The 27,657-nt window shown below is 47.5% G+C and overlaps 1 protein-coding gene across 1 annotated transcript in view; it reads right to left on the bottom strand.

The window, feature by feature from the left end:
• SV2C (synaptic vesicle glycoprotein 2C) overlaps positions 1-27,657 on the bottom strand; it is a 532,655-nt gene that overhangs the window by 46,021 nt on the left and 458,977 nt on the right. The window contains exon 8 of the mRNA XM_086962974.1: positions 1,398-1,562. Coding sequence (XP_086819100.1) covers positions 1,398-1,562 — 165 coding nt within the window. The remainder of the gene's footprint in view (positions 1-1,397; positions 1,563-27,657) is intronic.

Raw genomic sequence — 27,657 nt, forward strand, 5'->3', positions numbered from 1 at the left:
ATCTCGCAGTTCCCAAACTTTAAGCCTCCATTGTGGAAGCCATTGACCACCTCCACCACTGAGAATGGTTTGATATGCCCCTAGCCAGATAATCTATGTCGTCCACTCGTTGTATCTCCCCCTGCGGGGCGAGAAGATAGTCTAAGCAGGAGAACACCTTGTGGGCACTGGAAAAATAAGAATACGTCCGCCAAAGCGGATGATGGCGCCGCCACAGGTCAGACAGTCCTAGCGACTCTAAAAATCAGGCCAGAGGTGTGATATTGGGGGCGTCCACTCGAGTTAAGGAGCGGTCCAGCAGGTGATTCAATACATCATTGAAGTCTCCTCCAAGGATATGTATGGTGGGGCCAGAGTGCAAGAGGAGCTCAGTCAATTTATTGAAAATGAATTGTTGGAGCCGAGGATCCCTAAAGATATTTGCCTTGGAAAAACAACGGCTAAAAGAAAACTAAGGGAAAGAAGTGAGAGCCAAGCTCAATGACGTGAGTGACAGCAAGTTTTCTGCTGTCACTAAGGGGCTCATTATGATGGTGGGCGGACATCAGTCCGTCCACCACTATAACGGTGATGGGAACGACCATCAGATGTGCAGCGGTCCCACCAGCCCATAAAGGATGCGCCCGCCATATTGGCTGGTGCATCTTGCCCTTTTACCATTGTGGACAGTGCTGCTGGCTGCAGCACTGTCTGCAATGGTTTTAGGGCAGTCACAGCATTTCCCTGCACCAGATGGCAGGCACCATGAGGTGCCAGTCACCTGGTGCAAGGAACTGCAGGGGGGTACCATGGATACCAAGTGCACCCACACCCCACCAGGGGCCCACAACGGGCCCCCAAAGCCAATCCCGGCCAGCCTTTCCATGGCGGCATCGCCACCATGGAAAGGCCTGTACCCACCCACATCATAATATGGCCGGCGGTGCCTGCTAGGCACCGCCACCATATTACTAGCCCAGCTCTGCCCGGCCGGCAATCGTAACAATTGCCGACCAGCGGAAAAGAGACGGACAGACTTTGCGTCCGCCGCAATACCCACCGCCATCAAAATATGGCGGGGGGGTTATTTCTCGTTACGCGCCTCGTAATTAACCCCTAAGTTTCTGTCAGCTCTACCAGTGTCATTTACTTCATACCACTACTGTTAGGCAAAGGCTACAAATGAATATTCCCATTTTTGGGCATATCTTCCTACAACAATAGTTGAAGAAAATGGGTTTTGAAAAGTTGTTCAGCTGTTTGATTGAAAGGCGGAATACCAACCAAAGAAGGGAAATATTAAAAAGTGCAATACTAATTAGAGAATGTGATTTTAAAAGCATTATGTCTTTGAATATCAGAACAAAAATAAATATGCAATTTTTCTAAACTAAAAAAAAAATCTAAATTGTTCAGACCCATCGTTGATGAATTTTCCATTGTAGTGTATCTGGTTTTCCAATGTAAAGTTAAAGTTGAAGTTTGTGACGTTTTCGCCCTGAAATCGCAGCCCCTTGGAAGCATATTCATCGGCTTGTAGGTGCTTGATGACATCTGGGAACCAGACGGACAAACCATAATAACTGTGAAGAGAAGACAAGTATTATAGGGACTATCAATCTGCAGTACAATTTTCAACAACCATGTTTGATGATAACATTTGTACATGTAGAGTCACCAACTAAGGATGGATAAATGCTTGAGCTTTGGGCATATACAATGGCCCACATGTTTTGTTCACGTTTGTACTGATAAAACGTGGATTTGCAGCGAAGAACAGGGCTAAAATTGATAATGTTTCTAACATAGCACTATTTGGAAAGCTGTTTTGCTTAAATTATATCACAATAATTATATAGAGTTCGTATGGTAGCAGAAGATGCACTATTTATGCACTAGTTATGCAATCTAATATTCGTACAGAGTCACTGACTCTGTACGAATATTAGATTGCATAACTCATGTTGCATATAACAAGATGTCAATTTACAACCTCCGATTCTGATAGGACCCTTTAGGCTTTCGTCCACTTATGGTAAGCACAATGGTGCAGCACAAAGTTGCCCACTCATTACACGTCATATATTACGACAGAAAGCGATAACAAATACATGACATGAATGTGCACTTAGCACAGATTTCTTACTTGATTCAATGGTTTATGAAAATATTTCACTCAATATTACTATTAAAGAGTGCATTTATAGTAGAATTATAAAAGAATTAGAGAATCTCCTCACAAGAGTGAGTTTAACCACGCTAATCAAGGTGTTTAAATGAGGTTTTAATGCACATAAAACCATTCTCGGTTAATAGATTATGTCCTTACTCTGAAAAAGCTTGACTTTCCTAAACTTGAGCTATAGCATGTGATTAAAACATAATGACTAGAAACTGGTATTAAAACCATCCTCCTATATGTAGAATGTGATTTTTTAATTGAAACATTACAGTTTATGTAATTTGTGGATTAATGTTAAATGTATATGCATATAAATGTAGTTCTTAATCATACTTACACTTGATTTATTTTAAAGATCTACTGTATGCCACGTGTAGTCTGAATTCGATAACATCTAATAGAAATGTATGTTCATTTATGTTTAAATGTGCACACACATATTAAATGTGCACCAATGAATTAATGTTTAACTTGACCTAACAATTTAGCCCTTGATTTCACCATGCTGCATTTCATAAAATAGTGTTTCCCATTTTCTGCTAACACAATATGTCTTGCAGGCATTCACATACATTGTTAGTCTGGGATAATTGCATTACTGAACTAGAGATAGGGAAAACAGCCTGAGAAGAAGACCTTGACGGAAGTACATGGAAAATGCTAATAGAATGGACTATTCAACAAATGTTTCAGTCTACGTGTGTCTGTCCAGTGTGGGATAAACCATTAATGTTGCGGTCTGCAACTTGGGAACTTGATGAGGACAATGGACCCCTGATGGTGTGATCAAGTTTGTGTTACTAAAGTGCACTTCGCATGTTGGTATATACTGTTGCCCCTGAACTGATCCTTTCCTACCTTGTGACCTTGCAGATATCTCTTGCGGATCCCTTGAAGACCCCTGCAGGGGTGGCTCCTCCTCAGTAACGAAGAAACATTGCCCTACCTGCTGCAAGTGCAGAAGGCACACACAAATAATAAAATGGCTTGTCAATGTAATTTGACTTACAGGCACAGTGTGAGTGTAGGGGGTGGGGCTGAATCCTGCGATAGAAGGACTACAGCTGTCCCTGTACAGTGCAAGTTGGGTTGGATGGCTGGTTTGCTACGGCCAGCCCAACATACGCAGTGAACACCCAGCAATCCCATGGCTGTGAAACATCCGAGGGATTGCTGGCACAGCCTCTGGCCTCAAAATAAGCGCTGGGTTAGCCTGCTCAGAATGAGAGCAGCTCCAGGATTGGTTGTTGGTGTTCCCCTAAGTAGGAAGGAAGGCCTTCCTTTTCCTGCTGGAGGGCGCTTATATGGGGAGAGAAGTGCCGCATCCGGGGGAGCAGTAAATATGGCGAGTTTGGCAGTGTCGCACCACACCATATTTTTATAGTTGTATCTGCCATTGGACACCTTTCCTGATTCCCTACTACATACATGGAAATTGAGAGGCTTAGACCTTTTGCTTCCCCTTTTGGTTCTTGCTTAAATGTGGCTTAGGCTAAAACTTCTTCCTGACCCATAGAAGACTCTTGATCGAGCTTCTGAGATGCTAACTCTTCCCTGCTTGATTCCCTTTTTCTCCTGACTTTACGTCCTTCAAAGGAAATTCACTGATTTTTAAGATCTTTGTTTCTGGATCTCTAGATTACTAATGTTTAGGTGAGAGAGTCTTAGACTACTTTCCGAGCATCAGCAATTATTGCAACTGTTCTGTATCACAGTCACAGAATTGCTTGTTAGCAACTAGTGACATCACCATGGATATCTTTCTTGACCTTGTCTGCTACAGTTCTGCACCAGTAGAAAGGTTTAACCCCTCCCCTGCTGATGACGGAACCGCTCCGTCATCAGCCGCGGTCGCGCTGTGCTGATGACGGAGCGGTTCTGTCATGGCCCGGCCGCCGTGCCTGCGCAGCGCGTTCTGATGAGCGGGCGGAGCAGTGACGGAACCGCTCCGTCATGAGCACAGCGCAACCGACGTTGGTGACGTAGCGGGTCCGTCACCAGCATGCGCCCGCCGCTCGGCCGCCCTCCCCCCTTAGCACTTCGACGGAATAGCCGCCGCAGTGAAGGGGTTAACAAAACACAATTACTGATCCTCCCCTCCCCCCACCCCAAGAGTATTTAATGGTTCGAGACTACACTCTCCCTTTCTTTCATGATCTCTGATGGGAAGAGGAACCCTACAGACCCAGCGTTTGTGCAGGTAGGTTCGGCAGTGAAAAAAAAATGAAACATCTAAACACAGAGGAAAGAAAATAAAGGTATCCTGAGAGGTTCAGGGGTTCATGATGAGTGTGAATCCTGGTGAGCCAAACCGAGCCTTTTTTCCGAGGTTGGAAGCTGCAAAAACTGGTAATAGTAGGATTTGTGGGAGAAGGACTGTAAGAAGCACTTTTTTGAAAACCAGTTGTTAATACAAATCTCATAAATACAAGTTAATAATTTGGATAAGAAACTTGAAAAATTGCCATTTTAAAAGAAATATAGTAATTTCTAACTTTACACTAATACATTTAGTGCAAGTTGCCTCGGAGTTCAATGATCTAATAACAGCAGTTGGCATGTGGCTTTGTGGCTCTATAAGGCTATGAACCTGTAATGTCTTTGTAATGTGCAGTTTGTAATACATGTACGCCTGCCTTCACACCGTATTTAAAAACCAGTCTTTCTTTTTACAATGTAGTTGGGACATCACAAGTCACCTGTAATAGAAAATTATGTAAGTGCTGAGCTGTGATACCATATTATAGTTGAGTTGTAATGTCACATGCTTGCCGCCAGACCCAGCTGACAGTGGGGATAGTAGGCAGGCCACGAGGCATAATTTTAACTGCTATTTAAACATACAAAGAGAAAACTAGTTTCTCAGCTTTTCAGAACGCATTTACCCTGAAAATAAACAGCCAGTAAAAGATAAGAGATATTTATGGCAGTATGTTTATTTTTGAACTGCTCATTATACAAAATCAGAATTATTTCTGCTTATTACAATACCTTTTGAACTTAACCCGTTTTTGAAAATGACTTAAATTAGGATGGTTCTAATGTAATAATTTGAAAGAAATGAATGTCTGCATATTTGTTTGTTTTCGCAATACAAGTCCTTATTCTAGGTATCTGCAGCCACACTATGCCATTCAAAGGTAAAGAGACCAAGAATGTAGGCATTTCAGGAAAAAGGTAATAGTGTATTGGAATAAAATACCCCTGCCCTATGTGAAAAAGTTCAATGGTATGTGCTCCAAATCTCATCAGCTCCTTAAGGCAGGCCTTAATAAGCCACAGCGCTGCCATTTGGAAGTGATAGGTATAGGCGTGACTATAGGCTACCACTAAATAAAAGAACGAAGGAATTAAAGAGCCTGGCCTGGAAATCCCTGATTGAAGCCAGTTTGTTCAAGAACACCTAATCTTTTTGGCATGTCATTAATGCTCCTCTTCTTAAGGACGAAAGTGCTCCTATACTGGAGCAACCATCAACTACTCTGATTGGGTTGCCCACTTTTCAAAGATTCATTCCATCCCTAGTCCTGTGTCTCAGGGGCCTGACCTTACAAGCACTCATGGCCCAGAATCATGTGGAGAAGTGTGGCTCACCGGTTAGAGGCGGCAGACCCAGAAGCAGAGGTCGGCCTGGGACCAGGGTTCAATTCCCAACGCGGCAGGGTAGGGTACCAATGCCGGTGGGCTCGATAAATCTCGCCTCGGGGCCTGTCTAACCATGGGTCCCACGCTGCAACTCTGGGCAATAGCTTGCTTAATCTCCACAACGGCCCCCTCGCGCTGCTGGGGATGCCTGGCTTCACCTTTGGGATGCCCAATAGGGACCATCTCACATGGAAAGCCAGGACGGGTTCCCCAGCGGCACACAGCGCCAAGAAACCCTGGGGTGAACGTGCGCTCTACAAATTCATACTAACATAACATCACATTATTAGTTATTTGTATTTCACCTTGGACAAAGGGGAGCAAGCGCAGTAAAGCCCATGACCTGGACTGCATTCCCATTGACCTCTTCAAGGCCAACGTCCCTTTGTGGGGCCCAATTTTAACCAGGGTGTTAAGGGAAAGGTGCCACTCCACTATATTGAACAGCTTGTCCGAGGTTGTGATAGTATCAATCGACAAGAAAGGGAATTGTTCAAACCAGTCCTACAATTGCCCCATTTCACGCCTTGACTCGCTGGTGAAAGTCACAGGGAGAATACTTCTGAACAGATTAGAAGAGTGGGCCATAGCTAACAATATTCTTTCTGACACACAGTATGGTTTTAGTAGGGGCCTGGGGACTATCGAGTAGGGTTAAATCTCAAATTGATTATTGGTAAATACACCTCAATGATAAGGGGCCAGCGGTTTTTAGCCTTTGTTGACCGTTAAGTTCATTTAACTGTGTCCTTCACAGTAAGATGTGGGAAATTTTATTTTAGCTCAGGGTGGACTCACTGTTAATTGCCCTCCTTGGAGGAATATACTTAGGGGGCAAGGTTAGGGTACGCTTTGGTTCCAGTGGTGAATTCACTGTCACTCTTTAAAAAAAATGTTTTTATTTATTTTTTGTAGTTTGAACTGACACTCAATGAAATCATGAAAACACAATACAAATTGGTTGTTGGGCAGTAGCATTTGGGGTAGGGCAAAAAATTATAGCAACAGTTCCTCTGAAAGAGAGAATAAGGTTACATTCCAGTGTTGTATATATACATGTGCTGAGGGTCACATCCAAATTATCCACACTTATCAACAATGGGTCAGGTATCACAATTTAAGGCTCTTTCCCCGATCTCCCCAGTAGCAAGTCCAGGCCCTCTTCCTCTGCACCCAGCTTCAAGCCATAAGATTTTATCCATGGAGCCCATATCTTTTTGAATTTTCGGGGACAACCCCTTGCTTCGTATGTCACTTTCTCCACAACCATATAGAGATCTAAACATGTTCTCCATTCCTTGAGTGTAGGGAGTTGGTGGGCACCCCAGTATCGAGCTATGTCCATCTTGGTTGCCACCAGCCTCAAGTTAGCCAACATGAGTTTATGACGTGGCAAATCCACATCTGTGGGGATTCCCAGTAGGAAGAACCTAGCTTCCAACTCAAGATGGGCTTCGAGTATATTGTTAATTTCCTTCGCTATCCTAATCCATTATGTGTGAATCCTGCTGCACTCCCAGAGGGTGTGTATAAATGTACATGTTCTGTGTGGCATCTGAGGTAATAAGGGTTGTCTGTTCTCCCCATAGTGTGTAACCTTGCTTTGTCAAAGTAAGTCCTGTGTAAGACTTTATACTGAATGAGCCGCAATCTTAGTTTAATCGCCACTTCACGTGGGTGCATAAGGGCGGCCTCCCAGTCGAAATCCTCCATTGGGCCAGTTGTGAGTTCCAATTTAACTCTAAGTGGGCCTAGTTTGTCAGGCATATTGTTAATTAGTGTTTTATATGTCAACGAGCTGGCTTGAGTCGGAATGTCTTCCTGCAAGAGTCTGCCTTGTAATGGGGCATATTCCGGCAGTGTCTCCACGTCTAGTCCCTCTGCTTGCCAGGCATGTTTCAGTCTAAGATAGGCATAAGATTGAGTATCATAAAGCTGATATGTGGCTTGAAGCCAGGTGAATGGGGCCAATGCACCTTTCTCTATTACATCCCCTATTTTAGAGATCCCTATTAGATCCCACTGTTTAAAGCCTCTCAGTTTTCTAATCTCAGCTAGTCTAGTTCCTATAAAGGGGTCTCCCTTGTAGGTTTCATGTTTCATTTAATTTGCTTTTCAGCACTTTTCCACACATCCAACACTCTTTGGGTAGCTGGTAGGAGCCGGCTACTGCCTTTACCTCCATATATATAGTGTAATTATGTGCGTTCTCTGATTTGTAATCTTTCCAACATGTCGGTGGGTGGTCTCTTGGAGAGTGGTTCCATTCATTAATTATAATGAGATGGGCCACTCTGTAGTAGGCCCTGATATCCAGTAAGGCCAGACCCCTATTGTATGGTTTTTCGCTGCAACATTTACAGGGCTATTCGTGGATGGGCCCTGTCCCATAGAAGCAAGCGTAGCTCGCTGTTGAGGGTTGTAAACACGGTCTCTGGTATTTTGCAGTAGGTGTTTTGCAAAATATAAAGCAACTGAGGGAGTGTGATCATCTTGTACTTAGCGACCCTCCCCATGATCGTCAAAGGGAGTTTCCTCCACCTCTTGCGATATCTTCTTGAAAGTTTAGAAGGATTTGCATGATATTGTGTTCTAAGTTAGTTGCTACCTCAGTGGTGACATAAAGTCCAAGGTAAGTGAACCCCTCCGTGGACAATCGTATGCAACTCGGGTAGGTCTGGGGCTCCACCACCCCTCCCACCAGGAACAAGGTGGATTTACTCCAATTAATCTTATATCCCGCATGGCGGCCATACTCCTCAAAGATGGGGAGGGCCGGAGATCCTATGTGAGGTGCCTCTACATGGAGAAAGCTGCTCTGGAGGGCTGAGGACGTCCGGAGCTCCGCAGGGGAAAATGGAGCCTTCCATCACAGTGGACTCCCGGTAGCATTCTGTTCCGATCTCCGGGGCTCGCGTTGTGTCAGCGGCTTTCCAGGAGGCACATAAATGCAGGTGGGGGCACCCCTTGTGCAAAGTGAACGCTTCAGCGCACCAGGGAGAGGCGGCGGATGCAGCAGGAGGCGGCCTGAAGCAGAAGCTCTGCCTCAACAAAATGGCGGACTCGCTGTACTGAGCGCAAAGCATTTGACACAGAGCTAACTCCGTTTTTGAAGATGCGCTGGCCTCTCAGTGGGGCGCTGCATCTCTTCTTCTTGACACGGCACTACTACAAAGAGCTTGGCTGCAACCCAGCAAGGAGAGCCTTGTACATTGGTCTGGCACTGTTAGGAGAGTGCAGGCCATGCGGACATCACTCCAATAACCCCCAAACAGGCAAGTGGGGCAGAAAGTGGGGGCTGTAGACCTGCAGTGAACCTTCCGACATATGCTATGGCCATGCCAGGCTGGATTCCATAATCGGGCCATATATCCATTCCCTGTCTGCTTTATGCTGACGATGCGGAACTCATATGCGCAACATTGAATGTTTTGAAATTCCTGAGGCACTTCACACTGTTAGTAGAAGTGGCCTAGAATAGCAATGTTTGTCCTTCCTTGAAGATCAAAGGTTATCCTGGGAAATGGCGAAATCTAGTGTTATTAAAAATCAGTTGATCCTTCTTACGAACAGTGTGCAACTGTATATATATCTTACTTTTTGTACGGAATTGTCAGGTTAGACTCTTATTAACACGTTTTAAATTAGATATTTTTTATCCCTTAGTCACCTTTCCTGTCATTAATGACTGGTCAGAGGTTTTGATAAAATGCCCTTGTGATGACTTTTCTCATCAATGCACTTTACATATCATGTTTTTCTGCACTTTTTGTGAGTTGCCTTGGAAACATTTTATACTGCCAATTCTTGTTGAACATAATTTTAATTAAAGTTGCCTGCACTATTGTTTTTACAATATTTATGGTCTGTGATTCGGTGAAGGAAAAAACTCGATCACACAGTAATAACATTTCACACACTACTTTTTAAAGTTTAATTGTTGACTTTTTTATGCTTATGAACTTGTAAATTATTCTTGCATGGTATGCTTTTATGAAAATCGAATAAAGCTGATTATGACCATGACAAAGAACACCAGCATTTTGGCAAAAAGATAATAGTGTAATCATGTACTGTATGGACTAAAAATACCCCCTGCCCTAAGTGAAAAGGACATTTCAAATCCCCTCAGAATGCTGTGACTTTAAAAAGGAAATCAGCAATTGGTGGCATTCCTCTTTAACCTGGAATATCCTAATTCAGAGTTTGGAAGAGGTTGGAATTACTGGTTTAGTTCACAAATGGTTAGCCTCTTTCCTGAACAACAGAAGATTTCAAGTCTGTGAGAAGTCTCTATTCAGATCTACACCCTTTGAAGTGCAGGGTCCCACAAGGATCATCATTGAGCCCTACGCTATTTAATCTTTATGTTCACACGTTGACAGAGATTATACGTGCACATGATTTTTCAATAGTATCATCAGCAGTTGACATGCAGATTATTATCTCACTAACTCCTGACATAGTAGCAGCCTCCAGTCAACTAAATGCTTGTCTAAAGCGAGTAATGGAATGGAAGACCATCAGCATCCTCAAATTAAACAGAGACAAAATCGGAATGCTAATAGTGGGTAATTCCCCTCTAGTTGGACAGAAAATGTTTAGATTGACAACAAACTTACTATGGAGGTACAGGTCAGTAAGTTAGCCTCATGGTGTTTTGGCCTGTTGGGGGCCCTCGGGAAACTGCTGGGTTGGCTACCCTGCTCCACACAGAGAGTGGTAATACAAGGACTTGTTCTATTACATTTAGACTATGGGAATTCTCTGTATTTGGGAAGCCCTCAATTGGTGGTCAAAAAACTCCATGTGGTATAAAATGCTATGGCACAGATTTTGTTAAAAATACTAAAACACCATTCTGTCTCATCTACCTTGGTCTCTCTACACTGGCTGCCAGTATCCAAGAGGATAGAGTTCAAGGATCTTTGCATAACCCATTGGGCAATGCATAAAAATGTCCCTCAACTTGTACCACATCTGTTATACCACTGCACCCCTAGAAAATCACTACAATCTGTTGATCTAGGGCTATTTACAGTCGCTAAGATCAAAAAACCTTATTTAGTGCTCAAAAACGCTCTTCCACTAGCCCTAAAAGAATAAGGTTGAACATAGCTTCAGTAAACAGTTGAAGACTTTACTTTATAATTAAGACATCCCCTTTTACTTAAGGCATAAGGATTATGAGACGGGTATGTAGTTTCTGCGCTGGGAGCCCCAAGTGCCAAGAATAGTATAGATTAGTGTATGAAAGAGGGTATTTTATTCCATATGTAATTGCTTCTAAGGCTCTGTGAATGCCTTAATCTTTTTTCCTGAATTTATCTCAATTTTCTGCACATTTTCAAACGTTTGTATGACTGTATCTTACAGTCTGTGCAGGAGCTGGTAAAGCAGAGAATGGATGTTATTTGTAGGGGTTTGTAAAGGGAGACGACAACCAGAATAATGTCGCCACACATCTACTACAAACATATTGCATACACAAATGATTCCATGGGAACATTATTTTAACTAGCCTTCCTTTTTAATTTTTCAGTTACATTAATGTTTGAGGCTAGCTCTCTATACTAACACAGAGTAAGATGATGGGTCATATAATACATATAATTAATAGTTCATGAAAAAGTGATGAGAGAAACATGGCATATAATTAATAGGCGGCGAGCCAACTAGGTGAGTTATATTTCTGAAGGTTGAAAATAAACATGATATACTCAAGTCATAAGTATGAAGGAAAGTATAAGCCCGCTTGGGCTTTATCAATGAAAAGTGTAAATATTAACAGACACCATGCAATGATTGACTATGATCCTAATAAAATTGAAGAATCCCACAATTTGAAGTATGTTTTAAATTGTGTAAATATCATGTTGATGTGTGTAGAAAGAATAGATAAATGATGAGTTTGTCTTGCTTCACTGTAACTATTTTGACACCAAACACATGGGACACAAAAGAAGAAAAGGAAATAGCAGCTTCTACCATGACCAAGACTGCTGATTCCGCCAAAATGCATCGGACCCCTTACTTTCATTTGAGAAATAAACACCTGGCATCATAGCTCATGGAGTATGAGTAATTATTGGTATTGTGTGACGCATGTGACATGCTTTGGGAAGAGATAAATGGGCCATCCCTGACATACTTTACCCCGGAAGGGCTGGTGCAGAAGACATCTGAGCAAAAAGATAACATGAATATATAAATATATATAAGAAACAGGTGCTCAGCACTCGAGAATGCACTCCAAGGACCGCCATCTTCCCACAGGAAACACAGAGCACTTCAACCAATTGAGTCATGCCTGGCACGTTTTGGGTATTCCCTTATTAATAAGCTGGACTCCATGAATTTGCAATATTGCTGGCTTTATTTAAAACATTCTTCCTCCAATGAGCCCCGTGATAAGAGATCCCAGAGCATCCTGGGATATGTAGTGTCAACAGTCTGCCTCTTGCCCCGGTGGGATTGGGTAAGTGTAAATCTCATCAGCCCTCATAAGCCGTCAAGCATCGTGTGTGCCCCAAATCCAAGGTTCAGTCTCTCCACTCGACAGCAGCAATGTAATTTCGTCCCCGTGGCCCCTCCACATCTGAGAGTGGTGCATCCTCAACGCCCGAAGGTGGCGGTAGGACATTTGCAGAAAGAGGAAGAAAGGTGCAGAAAGAAGCAAGAGAAATGCAGAAAGAGGCAACAGAAGTCCAGAAAGACGAAGAAAGGTACAGAAAGAAGCATGAGATCTGCAGAAAGAACCAACAGAGGTGCAGAAAGAAGCCTTGTTGCAAAGTCATCCTGTGACCCCAAGTTTTTGCTGACTGGTACTGGTGGTAACTGGCTCTGACTAACCAGGCCCGGAGCCAGTGCTATGCTGAAAGACACTTAAAATACAGTGAAACACCTACATACACTAGTGTACACTATGGGTTGGTGTACACCTACGATTGGCATGACCTCCCCTGTAAGGCCCTAGTACATAAAAGGGCAGGGGGATTAAAGCTACTTCTAAGTCAGAGGTGCATAAAGAAGAAAGAGAAGTGCATAAAGAAGCAACAGATGTGCTGAAAGAGGCAAAATAGGTGCAGAAAGAAGCAAGTGAAATGCAGAAAGAGGCAACAGAGATGCAGAAAGAAGCAAGAGAGGTACTGAAAGAGGCAGGAGGGGTACAGAAAGAAAGAAGAGAAGTGCAGAAAGAGGCAAGAGAATTGCTAAAGGAAGCAACAGAGGTGTAGAAAGAAGCAAGAGAAGTGCAGAAAGAGGCAAGTAAGGTGCATAAAGGAGCAAGAGCAGTGCAGAAAGAGACAAAAGAAGTGCAGAAAGAAGCATCAGAGGTGCACAAGGAGGCAAGAGGGGTGCAGAAAGGGGAGAGAGATGTGCAGAAAGAAGCAAAAGATGTTCTCAAAGAGGCAAGACGGATACTGAAAGAGACAACAGCATTGCAGAAAGAACCAGGAGAAACAGGCAGGAAATGTGCAGAAAGAGGCAGGAGGGGTGCAGAAAGGAGGAAAAGAAGTGCAGAAAAAGGAAAGAGAATTGCTAAAAGAAGCAACAGAGATGTAGAAAGAAGCAAGAGAAGTGCAGAAAGAGGCAATAGAATGCAGAAAGAAGCATCAGAGGTGCACAATGAGGCAAGAGGGATGCAGAAAGAGGAGAGAGAAGTGCAAAAAGAAGCTAAAGATGTGCTCAAAGAGGCAAGAGGGATACTGAGAGGAACAGCAGTGCAGAAAGAACCAAGAGAAGTTCAGAAAGAAGCAACAGAGGTGCTGAAAGAGGGATGAAGGGTACAGAAAGAGGCAAGAGACGTGTAGAATGAAGCAACAGATGTACAGGAAAAGGCAAGAGTGGTGCAGATAGAGGGAAGAGAAGTGTAGAGAGAGGCAAGAGAGTTGGACAAAGAGGGAAAAGGGGTGCAGGAAAAAGCAGGAGGGGTGCAGGAAGAAGCAACAGAGGTGCCAAAAGAGGCAAGAGAGGTACATAAAGAAGCAAGTGACGTACAGATAGAGGCAACACAGGTGCAGAAAGATGGAAAGGAAGGGCAGAAACAAGCAAGAGAAATGCAGAAAGAGGCAAGATAATTGCAGAAAGAAGCAACAGAGGTGTAGAAAGAAGCAACAGACGTGCTGAAAGAGGCAAGTAAGGTGCAGAAAGAAGCAGGAACAGTGCAGAAAAAAATAACATAGATGCAAAAAGAGGCAAGAGGGGTGCAGAAATAGGTAGGAGGTGTGTACAAAGAGGCAAGAGAGGTACATAAAGAGGCAGGAGTGGTGTTGAAAGAAGGAAGAGAAGTGCAGAAAGAATTAACAGAGGTGCTGAAAGAGGCAAGTGAGGTGCAGAAAGAAGCAAGAGAGGGGCAGAAAGAAGGAATAGAAGTGCAGAAAGGAGCAACAGAGGTGCACAAATAGGCAAAACGGGTACAGAAAGAGGCAACAGAGGTAAAGAAACAGGCAACAGAGATGCAGAAACAGGCAGGAAAGGTGCAGAAAGAGGCATGATGGGGGCAGAAAGAAGGGAGAGAAGTACAGAAAGAGGCAAGAGAATTGCTAAAAGAAGCATCAGAGGTGCACAAGGAGGCAAGAGGAGTGCAGAAAGAGGAGAGAGAATTGCTAAAAGAAGCATCAGAGGTGCACAAGGAGGCAAGAGGAGTGCAGAAAGAGGAGAGAGAAGTGCAGAAAGAAGCAAAAGATGTGCTCAAAGAGACATGAGGGATACTGAGAGGCAACAGCAGTGCAGAAAGAACCAAGAGAAGGTCAGAAAGAAGCAACAGAGGTGCTGAAAGAGGGATAAAGTATACAGAAAGAGGCAAGAAACATGTAGAATGAAGCAACAGAGGTGTAGAAAGAAGCAAAAGACGTGCTGAAAGAGGCAAGTATGGTGCAGAAAGCAAGAACAGTGCCGAAAAAAACAACAGAGATGCAAATAGTGGCAAGAGGGGTGCAGAAATAGGTAGGAGGTGTGCACAAAAAGGCAAGAGAGGTACATAAAGAGGCAGAAGTGGTGTTGAAAGAAGGAAGAGAAGTGCAGAAAGAAGTAATAGAGGTGCTGAAAGAGGCGCGAAGGGTGCAGAAAGAGCAAGAGAAGCGCAGAAAGAGGAAACAGGTGCTGAAAGAGGCAATTGAGATACAGAAAGAAGCAAGAGAGGTGCAGAAAGAAGCAATAGACGTGCAGAAAGGAGCAACAGAGGTGCAGAAACAGGCAAAACGGGTACAGAAAGAGGCATGAAATGTGTAGAAAGAGGCAACAGAGGTACAGAAAGAGGCTATAGAAATGCAGAAACAGGCAGGAAAGGTGCAGAAAGAGGCAGGAGGTGTGCAGAAAGAAGGAAGAGAAGTGCAGAAAGAGAAGAGAGAATTGCCAAAAGAAGCAACAGAGGTGCAGAAAGAAGCAAGAGTAGTGCAGAAAGAGGCAAGTAAGGTACAGAAAGAAGAAAGAGCAGTACAGAAAGATGCAATAGAATGCAGAAAGAAGCATCAGAGGTGCACAAGGAGGCAGGTGGGGCACATAAAGAGGAGAGAGAAGTACAGAAAGAAGCAAAAGATGTGCTCAAAGAGGCAAGAGGGATACTGAAAGAGGCAACAGCATTGCAGAAAGAACCAAGAGAAACAGGCAGGAAATGTGCAGAAAGAGGCAGGAGGGGTGTAGAAAGAAGCAAGAGAAGTGCAGAAAAAGGCAATAGAATGCAGAAAGAAGCATCAGAGGTGCACAATGAGGCAAGAGGGATGCAGAAAGAGGAGAGAGAAGTGCAAAAAGAAGCAAAAGATGTGCTCAAAGAGGCAAGAGGGATACTGAGAGGCAACAGCAGTGCAGAAAGAACCAAGAGAAGTTCAGAAAGAAGCAACAGAGGTGCTGAAAGAGGGACGAAGGGTACAGAAAGAGGCAAGAGACGAGTAGAATGAAGCAACAGATGTACAGGAAAAGGCAAGAGTGGTGCTGATAGAGGGGGCGTGGCCAACCTGCTAACATTGCGGACGCACTGGAATAGAGCTCCGCAGTATGGCCCCTGATTATCCTGTCATCTTGCCTGTGGGAGGTGTTCACTGGGCCCGCGCTACAGGGGACCGGTGCGAGGAGGCGGTGAGAGCTCTGGGAGCCCGGAGGATCCCATTTTGAAGCCCCGAAGGCCCAGGCAAACGGCGGCGGACGGCGCTCAGGCCCGTGGAAGAGTGGCATGCAGGGCGACAGTGGCTGCTGCGACACCCGGCCGTGACTGTGGGGGGCAGGACATTGCCCTAGGCACCCGGGCACCCTGCAAGTGGAGTAACGGCACAGCGAGGGCAAGGCAGGTCGGGGCGGCCGACGTGGTGCGCGCCGAGGCAGGAGGCCGAGGAGGACCCTGGGGCTGCAGCGGAGAGGAGCCGGGTGCCGCCATTTTGTGCCCGGGGGCTGTACAACGCCTCTCTGCCTCTCTGGATTGGCGGCAGCTGATAGCCAGCGAGTGGGGTTCCTGCGAGGGCGCCTACTCGGGAGACTGCACGATGGGGCCCCCCGGGCGGTGAGGAGCGGGATTTGGGGGGACCGAGAGGAGCCCAGAACAGGGAAGGAGGCCCCAGCGGGGGGCTAAGGCCTGCACATCGTGAGAGCGCGACTGCGGAGGCGGCTCTGGGCACCGGACAAGCCACGCAGCTCCCGCATTGGACACCGTGTCCGGCCAGCTAACAGCGAGTGCGACATCCTGGGCGTGGGGCCAAAGCCAGAGAACTGAGCAGGCGAAGTCCCCGGAAAGCGGCCAGCTGGAGGCCCTGTGACGGCGGGAGACGTAGCTCCAACCAGGGGTTGGGTGTCCCATAGAAGAGCCGAGGGGCTATTGTAGCGGACTGGGTGGCCCCTTCTGACGGCCATGGGCCACGAACAGTGCGAATAGCGAGACCAGACTGTATACTTGCAACTAGGTGCAGTGGGTCCTGGGCGCCATTTTGTTGCTGGAGTTGGTGCCATTTTCGCTGCGGCTGATATCTAGGTGACCAAGACCCGGGGTGCGCTTGCCACCACACTGGAAGGCAGCGAACATGGCAAGGACATCCTGAGGGGCGCCAGACGAACCAGGTTGAGGCGGCGGATGGCGTGCACTAGACGGCTGGGGGCTGTGGTGACCACTGTGGTCGGCATGAGAAGGGGTCTGACGCTGTCCCCCTGGGTGCCGGGGGAGCCTCCTCTTCCCCTCGGGACCAAAAGTAGCGACCAACCGAAGAGTGTCGTCCCCGAGCTGGTGCCTGCAGGAGCAGCTGCTTGGTGAATTTTACCCCTCGAGGTGAGCTGAGGGAACGGGGGTGGTTGGCGGAGACTGAAGGATGGCACGCAGCGGGGTGGCCAGACAGGAGAGCTGAGGCCTGCAAGATGCGAGAGACAGTTGGGAGCCGAGTAACGTTCAGACCACTGCGCTGAAGGGACACTGAACTGTGCACACTGAGGGGCTGTGCGGCGATTGTGGTCGGCTGGGTGGCCCTACTCGAGCTGCTGAGGGTGCTTGAGAGGAGAGCGCGATCTGAGGTACACTGGACCTGGCCTGTACTGGTACTCGGCCTGGATTGGTGACTACCCTGGCAGCAGCAGGTGGCACAGAACTGGTGAGGTGCCCATTCCAACAGGACATTGGTGGGGGCCTGGCATCGGGAGACAGATGGCCGCAAGCAGGAGTGGATGCCTTCTACATAGCAAATTGTGATGGGCAGACTTCAGGATAAATCCCAGCAGAAGCAACAGGCCGAGGGGGGCTTGGGCTTGCTGCATGGATCGCATGGTGATGATCAGGGCCTGACGGCGGCCCTTGAGGCCAAAATGGACTCGGTGCTGGCAGCGGTGGAACGCATAGGTAACACCCTGGAACTGACGAAGACTACCTTAGAGGCCCACACCGACAAGGTAACGTCGGACTTTACTCTACTCCACGCCGACCACTGCAAGCTGGCGGAGTCAGTCGTCGAGCAGCGCCAGTCATTCCAGGAGCTGCAGCCGGTGGTGCATTAGCATACCGCGGCACTTCAAGACGTCCTTGATAGGGTCCAGGTGCTGGAGGACCGCGTGGAAGATGCGGAAGGGCGCCCCCGCGCAATAATGTTTGCGTGGTTGGACTGCCGGAAGGTGAAGAAGGGAAAGATATGGAGCGCTACACAGAATCCTGGCTGAGAAGCCTCTTGCCCCCGGAGGCGTTGTCCTCCCACTTTGTCGTGGAAAGAGCGCATAGGCTGCCGGCGCAGAAGCCACGACCGGGAGCCCGGCCTCGCCCGTTCCTCTTCAAACTGCTCAACTACCGGGATAGGGACGTGGTGCTGCGGGAAACCAGGAAATTGGACAACCTGACGGTGAGGAACAGCCTGGTGATGTTTTTCCCGGATTATACGGCAACAGTGCAGCGGCGGAGGAGCACGTACCTGGTAGTGAAAAGGCAGCTGCGGGAACTGGGACTACCATACTCCTTGCTGTTCCCCTCCAGGCTCCGAGTGATTTCCAAGGAAGGGGCCCGCTACATTGACACGCCGTCCGATGTATGGGACTGGTTGGAGGAAACGGGGCAAGGGAAGGACGCTAGACCTGAAGGTGTGGACGGAGATGGTGCATGGCAAGTGCAATGGTCGAGAAGGCGCCGGAAGAGAGGCGCCCAGCTCGGCCTAAGCCTTGGCCCAACGGCCCCCAGTCTGGAGAACATGAGGCGTTAGCGACAAGAAGCACTCTAGGCGGTTGTGAATCTGGGGGCATCACAGGAGGCAGGCTGACCGGCCTCACAGACGCGCAGTGAACCGGACATGAGTAGCCCGACGTCCCCCTCAACTGTGAACTCAGAAGACGTGGTCATGCCTGTGGTAACACCGCAAACTGCTGATCTTTTTATGTAACGTGCACTACAGCGAGCACACTCAGCAACACACCCAGAACTTGGCACCGGATAGAAAAGTGCTGCCCGTTCCGCTGATGTACATGATGCTGTGACAGGTTGCCTCTATTTAATATCCATTGGCCCTGCTGTCAGAGGCCGTTGGGCTACTAGGTGAAGGGTATAGCTTTTGGGCCGCGCATGGCGGGTGCTGCGCGATCAACTCCCTGACAGGCTCCCCTGCGGGTGTCCCGCACCGACCCGGCATAGTCGCGGGCTCTGGCTACCCAGCAACACCTCCCATGCAGTCAGGTGCATCACGTTAGGGGGGCAGCGTAACGACCTTCTTGGCAACACACGTACCCATACAGCAACCACGCTGCGTTAAACTTACTCTTGCGAGGTGGATCTAGTTAAAGTTTGGACGTATGCCCCGTTTGGGATGTGCCCTTCTTGTTCTCTTGTTTGTGTTAGTTCACATGTTTCTAATGCGGCGTACTGACCTCCCCTTCCACACCAGCGCTCCTAGGGCCCAACTTGAGGCGCTCCCTTGCTCCCGCGCGCGACCCAACCTGACACATGACGCACACTAACATAGTGACATGGAATATCCGCGGCATGCACACCCCGTCCTGCCATTACTCAGTGGTCTCCTACCTACAAAGGCATAGGGTGGGGGTTGCTCTTCTCCAGGAGAAGCACATGACTTTGGTCGAACTGGACAAATTACGCAGGCGCTGGAGGAGACAGTTATTCGGAACCACCTTTTCTGCCCACTCACGCGGCACACTCATTTGGGTGAGGGCGGGCGTCCCCTTCCGCTGTACGGAAACATTGGTAGACCCTGCAGGCAGGTATACCCTGGTGAGGGGACAATTAAATGGACAGGAACTCCTGTTGGGATCACTTTATGCCCCGAACACAGATCAGCCACCTTATTTAGAGAGCCTGAATCAAGTATTGCACCCATACCCTGGGCTCCCCTGGCTAGTTAGGGGGGATTTTAACATGGTGCTGGACCCCCAATTAGACAGGTCCTTCCCCTCTCTTCAAGCCACAGCAGTAGCGTCCACAGCACAAGCTTTCAGGGATTGGCTTGAGCATTGGGGAGTGTGTGACCTCTGGCGCGTGCTGGCGGTAGAATACAAATGTTACCGCAGGGCCCTCTTCCTCACCCGACGGGTTCTCACCTATGCACCTGCGGTGCCACTGGAGGCTTTTATGGGCGGAGACGGAGTATTAGTGGGACCGATGCTAGAGCGCTGGAAAGAAGCGGACATCCAGACATTGGGGGACCTCTTCAGAGACGGTGCGCTGGTGGCGTATGAGACCCTGGTTGCAGAAGATGGCCTCCCACCTAGGGGGGTTCCTGCTACACCAAGCCATAGTGGCAAAAATGACAGCCCACTTGGTGGACATATCTTTGGAACCTACTCATAACCTAACTATGCAAAACTTGCATGTCATGGGAAGGGGCAGGCACTTGGTCCATTGGTTTGCAGGGTTGTTAAGGGTACACACAGCGATTAACTTGGCCCCGTTAAGAGATAAATGGGAGCGCAACATGGGCAGGCAGCTGTCTGATAAGGAGTGGGAGTCCTTAGGAGTCCGGTGTGCGTCCCCAGAAATCTGCGCTTCTGCCAGATACAACTCTATGTTAACCACAGAGCCTACCTCACGCCTGTGCTCATTAACAGACAGATATATCCAGCGCACGGATGCATCCTGTCCCAGATGCAGGGAGCTTGATGCGGGAATCCTTCATATTTTGTGGAGCTGCTCCAAGCTAGGCTCCTACTGGAGTGTGATTGGTGAGCGGCTTCGCGAATGAACTGAGCGCATCATACCCCTTGACTGGCCGGAGTATATTTTGCATCTGTTCAGGAGGCCGCCTAAAGACAAAGCGACCTCCAGGTTTCTGGACCTGGGGATGGTGGTGGCTACGAGCCTGCTCACGTGGCGTTGGAAGGTGAGTGACCCGCCGAGCGTACAGGCATGGACCTCCTCCTTTCAAGAATGGGCCCGAGCGGAGTGGACGGCCTTGCGCAGGGAGGAAACGGTGGGGCTCCGTAGGGAGCCAATGGTGGAAAGTTGGGAAGGCATGCTCAGAGCCTTGCAGCCGAAGGGTGTGGCTGAGGATGCGGGAGGAGATGGAGACTAATCGGAGCCTTTTGAGGGTGGGGTGTGCAGTGCAAAGAGCTCCTATTTAGTAATTCTGCTGCCCATTGTCGCCTACCACCAGGGACACACAGGCCCAGGGAGTGGTCTAGTAGTGGCTGGGGTAGGCACTCGTACCAGGGGGGGGAGCTGCCGGGGGTGGGGAGGAGGGAGCTATACTACAGGGTATCAGTGTTCTTGATAATGCCGCTGTTGTTTTTCTTATGTGCTTCCTTTACTGTTGATTTGCAGTTGTTGTATAAATGTCAAAGAAGTGCGCAACCCTGGTATAAAGAGGAAGGTCATCCACCCTCTGTTCTGCTACCGTACACCAACTTAGCGCGTGGACAGTCACAAACTTGCCTAGAGGCGGTTACCCAATATCTTATGAAATGCCAGTAGTGTGCGGGACAATTCTTCTCTTTTAATTTGATCAGAGGCTAGAATGTCTAAGCATACGGTGTATAGATTCTTAAAGGCCACCTCATATGCCCGCTTACTGTGCACTTACTGTTGACCTGTCTCATGCAATGTGATGTCTTTATTCAAAAATGCTAATAAACAGATTTGACAAAAAAAGAGTGGTGCAGATAGAGGGAAGAGAGGTGTAGAAAGAGGCAAGAGAGTTGGACAAAGAGGGAAAAGGGGTGCAGAAAAAGCAGGAGGGGTGCAGGAAGAAGCAACAGAGATGCCAAAAAAGGCAAGAGATGTGCAGAAAGAAGCAAGTCTGCGCCCGTCCGCGCCTATACGGGTCCCGGGGCCATAACCCCTGGCCAAATTGCTTACCTGCCTCAAGGATACACTTACAGCGCCGAACAATTACGAGCTTACAGACCCCACCATAACGTGGACTGTTCCACTTTTGACCTGTTTAGGAAACTTTCCCAGTCTTGCACACAATGTTTACTTTCTCTGGAAGCCCCTTGGCTGTGTCATAGCTGCACGCCTCACCTTGCGATCCTTCCTAAAACCTCATTCAACTTTCTCAGCCTGAACTCTCGTTCTGTGCCTAAGCACCGACGTGAGATCTTTGACCTCCTTAATGAGGAGCTACCTGATACTCTTTTTGTCACTAAATCATGGCTTCATGATGGCTCTGGACCCGACATAGCGGAAGCACTTCCTTCCAATTACGCTATTGTCAGGTGTGACAGGGTCGCGAAAGTAGGTGGTGGTATTGCCATCATTTTCAAAAACAAGTATCAATGCCAATTCAACCATATCACCCTAAATGATTGTGAAGCTGCGTCCTTTAAACTCGCCCTCCACCCCAAAACTACATTGACAGGAATGCTTATTTACCGCCCTCCTGGCCCCGCTATTGCCTGGGTTTCCCACCTGTCTGATTTCATTTCCTCCATTTTATCTAACTCCGGTACTTTACTGATCGTGGGTGATTTGAATATCCATCTGGACGACCCTGGTGACACTGCGGCCAAAATCCTGACTGCTGACTTTAAAGCAATGAACATTACATTGCATAATCATGGCCCCACCCATAAAGGTGGTCGCCTCCTAGACCCCATCTTTTCTAATCTGCCACATATACATTGTCCTCCTGCCTTGCCCGTCCTTTGGACGGACCATTACCAAGTTAGCTTCATGGTCACTCCCATGGATGCTCTATGTCAGCACAAAAGTGCTCATGCGGTTAGCAGGAGGGAATGGAAAAAATTGGATACTGAGGGGCAGATTTATGTGGGACTTGCGCCACGTTTACGCCGACGTTGCGTGACACAACGATGCAGAAACGTGGCGCATCTCTGCGATCTATTTACAACGTGACACATCTAGGCAGATGCGTCACGTTGTAAAGCCCTGCGCCACATGGAACCTGCGTCATGTTCCATGTGGGCGTTCTGTCGCAGGGTGGGCGTTCCCTCGTAGGAAAGCCCCATAAAACTGACGCAGTGAAATCTACAAGATTTCACGGAGTCAGTTTTACAACGCTGCTGCGTTAAATCCTTACGCCTGCTTGAAGCAGGCGTAAGGAGTGTCGCACCACGTTACGTATGGGTGGCCTCTGTACATTGCAGGAGTTGCGTCGCTCCAGCAATGCGCCGCCCGTACACAACAAGATGCGTCACGCATCTGCCCTTCCTTGCACCATGGTGCGCCGCATTGTAAATGCGGCGCATCTGTGGTGCCGCAAGGAGGGAATTGTGTGACGCATCAGTTCTGGCGCATCCTTGCTGATTTGCAGATGTGCGCCAGAACTTATAAATCTGCCCCTGAATACCTAAACAAAGTGCTTGCCGCTCACCTTCCCATAGACCTACTGGCTTCGGCGGATGCCGAAACAGCAGCCATACTGATGAACTCTTGGCTTCAAAAGGCTATTGACATTTGCCTTCCCGCTTCCTACAAGAAGGATGCACCCAATAAGACTCCAGCTCCCTGGTACACGGAAGCACTAAAAGTGGACAAGTCCCACTGTAAAAAGCTTGAACGCATCTGGTGTAGAGACTATTCTCAACCAGCAGCGCTCGCCTATAAAAATGCTCTAAAAAGCTACCACAAAGCTTGTGCTTTGACTAGGGCCAATTTTGTCACTAATACCATAACTGGTGCTATCAACAAATTGCAAGTCCTATTTGGCTTGGTTAAAAACCTTGCTGGTTCCCTTACTACAGTGAAACCTCCCTCTTTATCCAGTAGTAGATGTGATGAAATTGCTGGTTTTTTACTAGCAAAGTGGATAAGATCCATCATGACATTTCCACTCATAACAGTAATAATGGCCACTTGGCCTCTTCCACTAAGGAAATAGGCGCAAACCGATGCCGTGCAATTACCACGGATCCATTACTGGCATGGCTGCAGCCTGAGGCTCTACTAGATATTTTGTGCAAGGTAAAATCTGGCTCCCCTTTTGACCCTTTGCCCATCCCCGTGCTCCGATCACTTGATTCCTCCCAGCTTTCTGCCATTTACACTATCCTGAACCTCTCTCTTAAGACCGCTACCGTCCCTGCTAGTTGGAAACATGCAATGGTCACGCCATTACTGAAAGAACCTACTGCTGATCCTGAGGATCTTTTGAATTACCGCCCCATCTCCTTACTGCCAGCCTTCTTGAAAGTTTTAGAACGACATATTCACCACTTCCTGACTCAGTTATTGCATCCTTCGCAGTCAGGATTCCGTCCCGGTTTCTCTACGGAAACAACTCTCTTAGGTGTCACGGAGAATCTTAGTTCCCTGCTTGATAGAGGGGAGACGGCTGCGCTGATACTACTTGATCTCAGCGCGGCGTTCAATACTATTTCACACAAAATTCTACTTGAATCCTTGGCCGCAATGGGCATTGAAGGTCTAGCCCTTGACTGGCTAGCCTCCTTCCCTTCTGATCGCACCTTCCAAATCTTTTCACACACTGCCACCTCCAACACCTATTCCCAACCCCACGGTGTCCCTCAGGGTTCTATTCTTAGTCCTTTACTTTTTAATCTTTATGTCACCCCTCTGGCCCACGTTGCCGATAGCGTCGGATTAACTTTGTTTACGTACGCCGATGATTCGCAGGTCGCCTTCTCCCTTTCTAACTCTGACAAGGCCGCTACTTCCCTCCTTCAGTCCGGACTTGGGGAAATCGCCAAGTGGATGAACTAAAACCTTCTCAAGCTGAATGGGGGGAAGACGGAAGTCCTTGTCCTTGGGCACAAACCTGACCTTTGGACCTCCAGGCACTGGCCTCTTGAATTAGGCCCGCTTCTTTCCCCGGTGGAGCATGTGCTTAATCTGGGAATGATCATCGACAGGGATCTGTCAATGCACTGCCAGGCGAATAAGGTCTCATCTATCTACTTTACCATCATGAGCCGGTTAAAGAAGATCTTATGGATGCTGCCTAGTGACACCAAGAGGTCTGTGGTGAATGCCTTGGTCGCCTCCCAGTTGGATTATGGCAACATACTCTACCTGGGGGCGAACAAGGCAGTCATTCGACGCCTCCAACTTGTGCAAAACGCCGCAGCGCGCTTACTCAGTGGCTTTCGCAGAACTGATCACATAACTGGTCGCCTACGGGACCTTCACTGGCTGAGAGTGGCCAGTCGAGTGAAGTTTAAGGCGCTCAGCTATATGCACAAGATCAGGAGAAAGCAGGCTCCCAGCTACTTGCAAACCTTGGTGAATTCCTATTCCCCTGCCCGCTCTCTTCGCTCCTCTTCCCAAATTCTTTTCACTGTCCTGGAGCCTAGGCTTTGGAACTCCCTCCCTCTCTATATTCGTGCAGAGGACTGTTATACTCGCTTTCGCAGGGCCGTCAAAACCTGGCTTTTTAATCAATAACTGAGTGGCCTCTTCCAACTGTTGCTAGTTGCATTATCTCACCGCCGGGAAACCCTTGTGGGTAGCTGTCACGCTCTAAAAGCTCAATAAATAAAATAAAATAAATAAATAAGTGAAGTACAGAAATGAGCAACAGAGGTGCAGAAAGATGCAAGAGAGGGGCAGAGACAAGCAAGAGAAATGCAGAAAGAGCCAAGATAATTGCAGAAAGAAGCAACAGAGGTGTAGAAAGAAGCAATAGACATGCTAAAAGAGGCATGTAAGGTGCATAAAGAAGCAGGAACAGTGCAGAAAAAAACAACGGAGATGCAAAAAGAGGCAAGAGGGATGCAGAAAAAGGTAGGAGGTGTGCACAAAGAGGCAAGAGAGGTACATAAAGAGGCAGGAGTGGTGTTGAAAAAAGGAAGAGAAGTGCAGAATGAAGTAACAGAGGTGCTGAAAGAGGCACCAAGGGTGCATAAAGAGAAAGAGAAGCACAGAAAGAAGAAACAGAGGTGCTTAAAGAGTCAAGTGAGGTGCAGAAAGAAGCAAGAGAGGTGTAGAAAGAAGCAATAGAAGTGCAGAAAGGAGCAACAGAGGTGCAGAAACAGGCAAAACGGGTACAGAAAGAGGCAAGAAATGTGCAGAAAGAGGCAACTGAGGTACAGAAAGAGGCAAGAGAGATGCAAAAACAGGCAGGAAAGATGCAGAAACAGGCAGGAAAGGTGCAGAAAGATGCAGGAGGGGTGCAGAAAGGAGGAAGAGAAGTGCAGAAAGAGCAAGAAAATTGCTAAAAGAAGCAACAGAGGTATAGAAAGAAGCAAGAGAAGTGCAGCAAGAGGCAAGGAATGTGCATAAAGGAGCAAGAACAGTGCAGAAAGAGGCACAAGAAGTACAGAAAGAAGCATAAGAGGTGCACGAGGTGGCAAGAGGTGTGCAGAAAGAGGAGAGAGAAGTGCAGAAAGAAGCAAAAGATGTGCTCAAAGAGGCCAGAGGGATACTGAAAGAGGCAACAGCATTGCAGAAAGAACCAAGAGAAACAGACAGGAAATGTGCAGAAAGAGGCAGGAGGGGTGCAGAAAGAAGGAAGAGAATTGCTAACAGAACCAACAGAGGTGTAGAAAGAAGCAAGAGAAGTGCAGAAAGAGGCAATGGAATGCAGAAAGAAGCATCAGAGGTGCACACCGAGGCAAGAGGGGTGCAGAAAGAGGAGAGAGAAGTGCAGATAGAAGCAAAAGATGTGCTCAAAGAGGCAGGAGGGATACTGAGGGGAACAGCAGTGCTGGAAGAACCAAGAGAAGTTCAAAAAGAAGCAACAGAGGTGCTGAAAGAGGGATGAAGTGTACAGAAAGAGGCAAGAGACGTGTAGAATGTAGCAACACATGTACAGGAAAAGGCCAGAGTGGTGCAGATAGAGGGAAGAGAAGTGTAGAAAGAGGGAAGAGAGTTGGACAAAGAGGGAAAAGGGGTGCAGTAAAAGGCATTAGGGGTGCAGGAAGAAGCAACAGAGGTGCCAAAAGAGACAAGAGAGGTGCAGAAAGAAGCAAGTGAAGTACATAAAGAGGCAACAGAGGTGCAGAAAGATGCAATAGAGGTGCAGAAATGGGAAGGGGGATGCAGAAAGAAGAAGAGAAGTGCAGAAGAGGCAAGAGAATTGCTTAAAGTAGCAACAGAGGTGTAGAAAGAAGCAAGAGAAGTGCAGAAATAGGCAATAGAATGCAGAAAGAAGCATCAGATGTGCACAAGGAGGCAAGAGGGGCACAGAAAAAGGAGAGAGAGATGCAGCAAGAAGCAAAAGATATGCTCAAAGAGGCAAGAGAGATACGGTGAGGCAGCAGCTTTGCAGAATAAACCAAGAGAAGTTCAGAAAGAAGCAACAGAGGTGCTGAAAGAGTGACAAAGGGTACAGAAAGAGGCAAGAGACGTGTAGAATGTATCAACAGATGTACAGGAAAAGGCAAGAGTGGTGCAGATAGAGGGAAGGGAGGTGTAGAAAGAGGCAAGAGAGTTAGACAAAGAGGGAAAAGGGGTGCAGAAAAAAGTAGGAGGGGTGCAGGAAGAAGCAACAGAGGTGCCAAAAGAGGCAAGAGAGGTGCAGAAAGAGGCAAGTGAAGTACAGAAAGAGGCAACAGAGGTTCTGAAAGATGCAAGAGAGGTGCAGAAAGAGGCAGGAGGGGTGCAGAAAGAAGGTAGAGAAGTGCAGAAAGAGGCAAGAGAATTGCTAAAAGAACCAACCCAGGTGTAGAAAGAAGCAAGAGAAGTGCAGAAAGAGGCAATAAAATGCAGAAAGAAGCATCAGAGGTGCACAAGGAGGCAAGAGGCGTACAGAAAGAAGAGAGAGAAGTGCAGAAAGAAGTAACAGATGTGCTCAAAGAGGCAAGAGGGATACTGAGAGGCAGCAGCAGTGCTGAATGAACCAAGAGAATTTCAGAAAGAAGCAACAGAGGTACTGAAAGAGGGATGAAGGGTACAGAAAGAGGCAAGAGATGTGTAGAATGAAGCCACATATGTACAGGAAAAGGAAAGAGTGGTGCAGATAGAGGGAAGAGAGGTGTAGAAATAGGCAAAAGAGTTGGACAAAGAGGAAAAGGGGTGCAGAAAAAGGCAGGAGGGG

Source organism: Lissotriton vulgaris, chromosome 3_1 (genome assembly GCF_964263255.1).
Source record: "Lissotriton vulgaris chromosome 3_1, aLisVul1.2, whole genome shotgun sequence".
In the NCBI taxonomy this organism is placed as follows: domain Eukaryota; kingdom Metazoa; phylum Chordata; class Amphibia; order Caudata; family Salamandridae; genus Lissotriton; species Lissotriton vulgaris.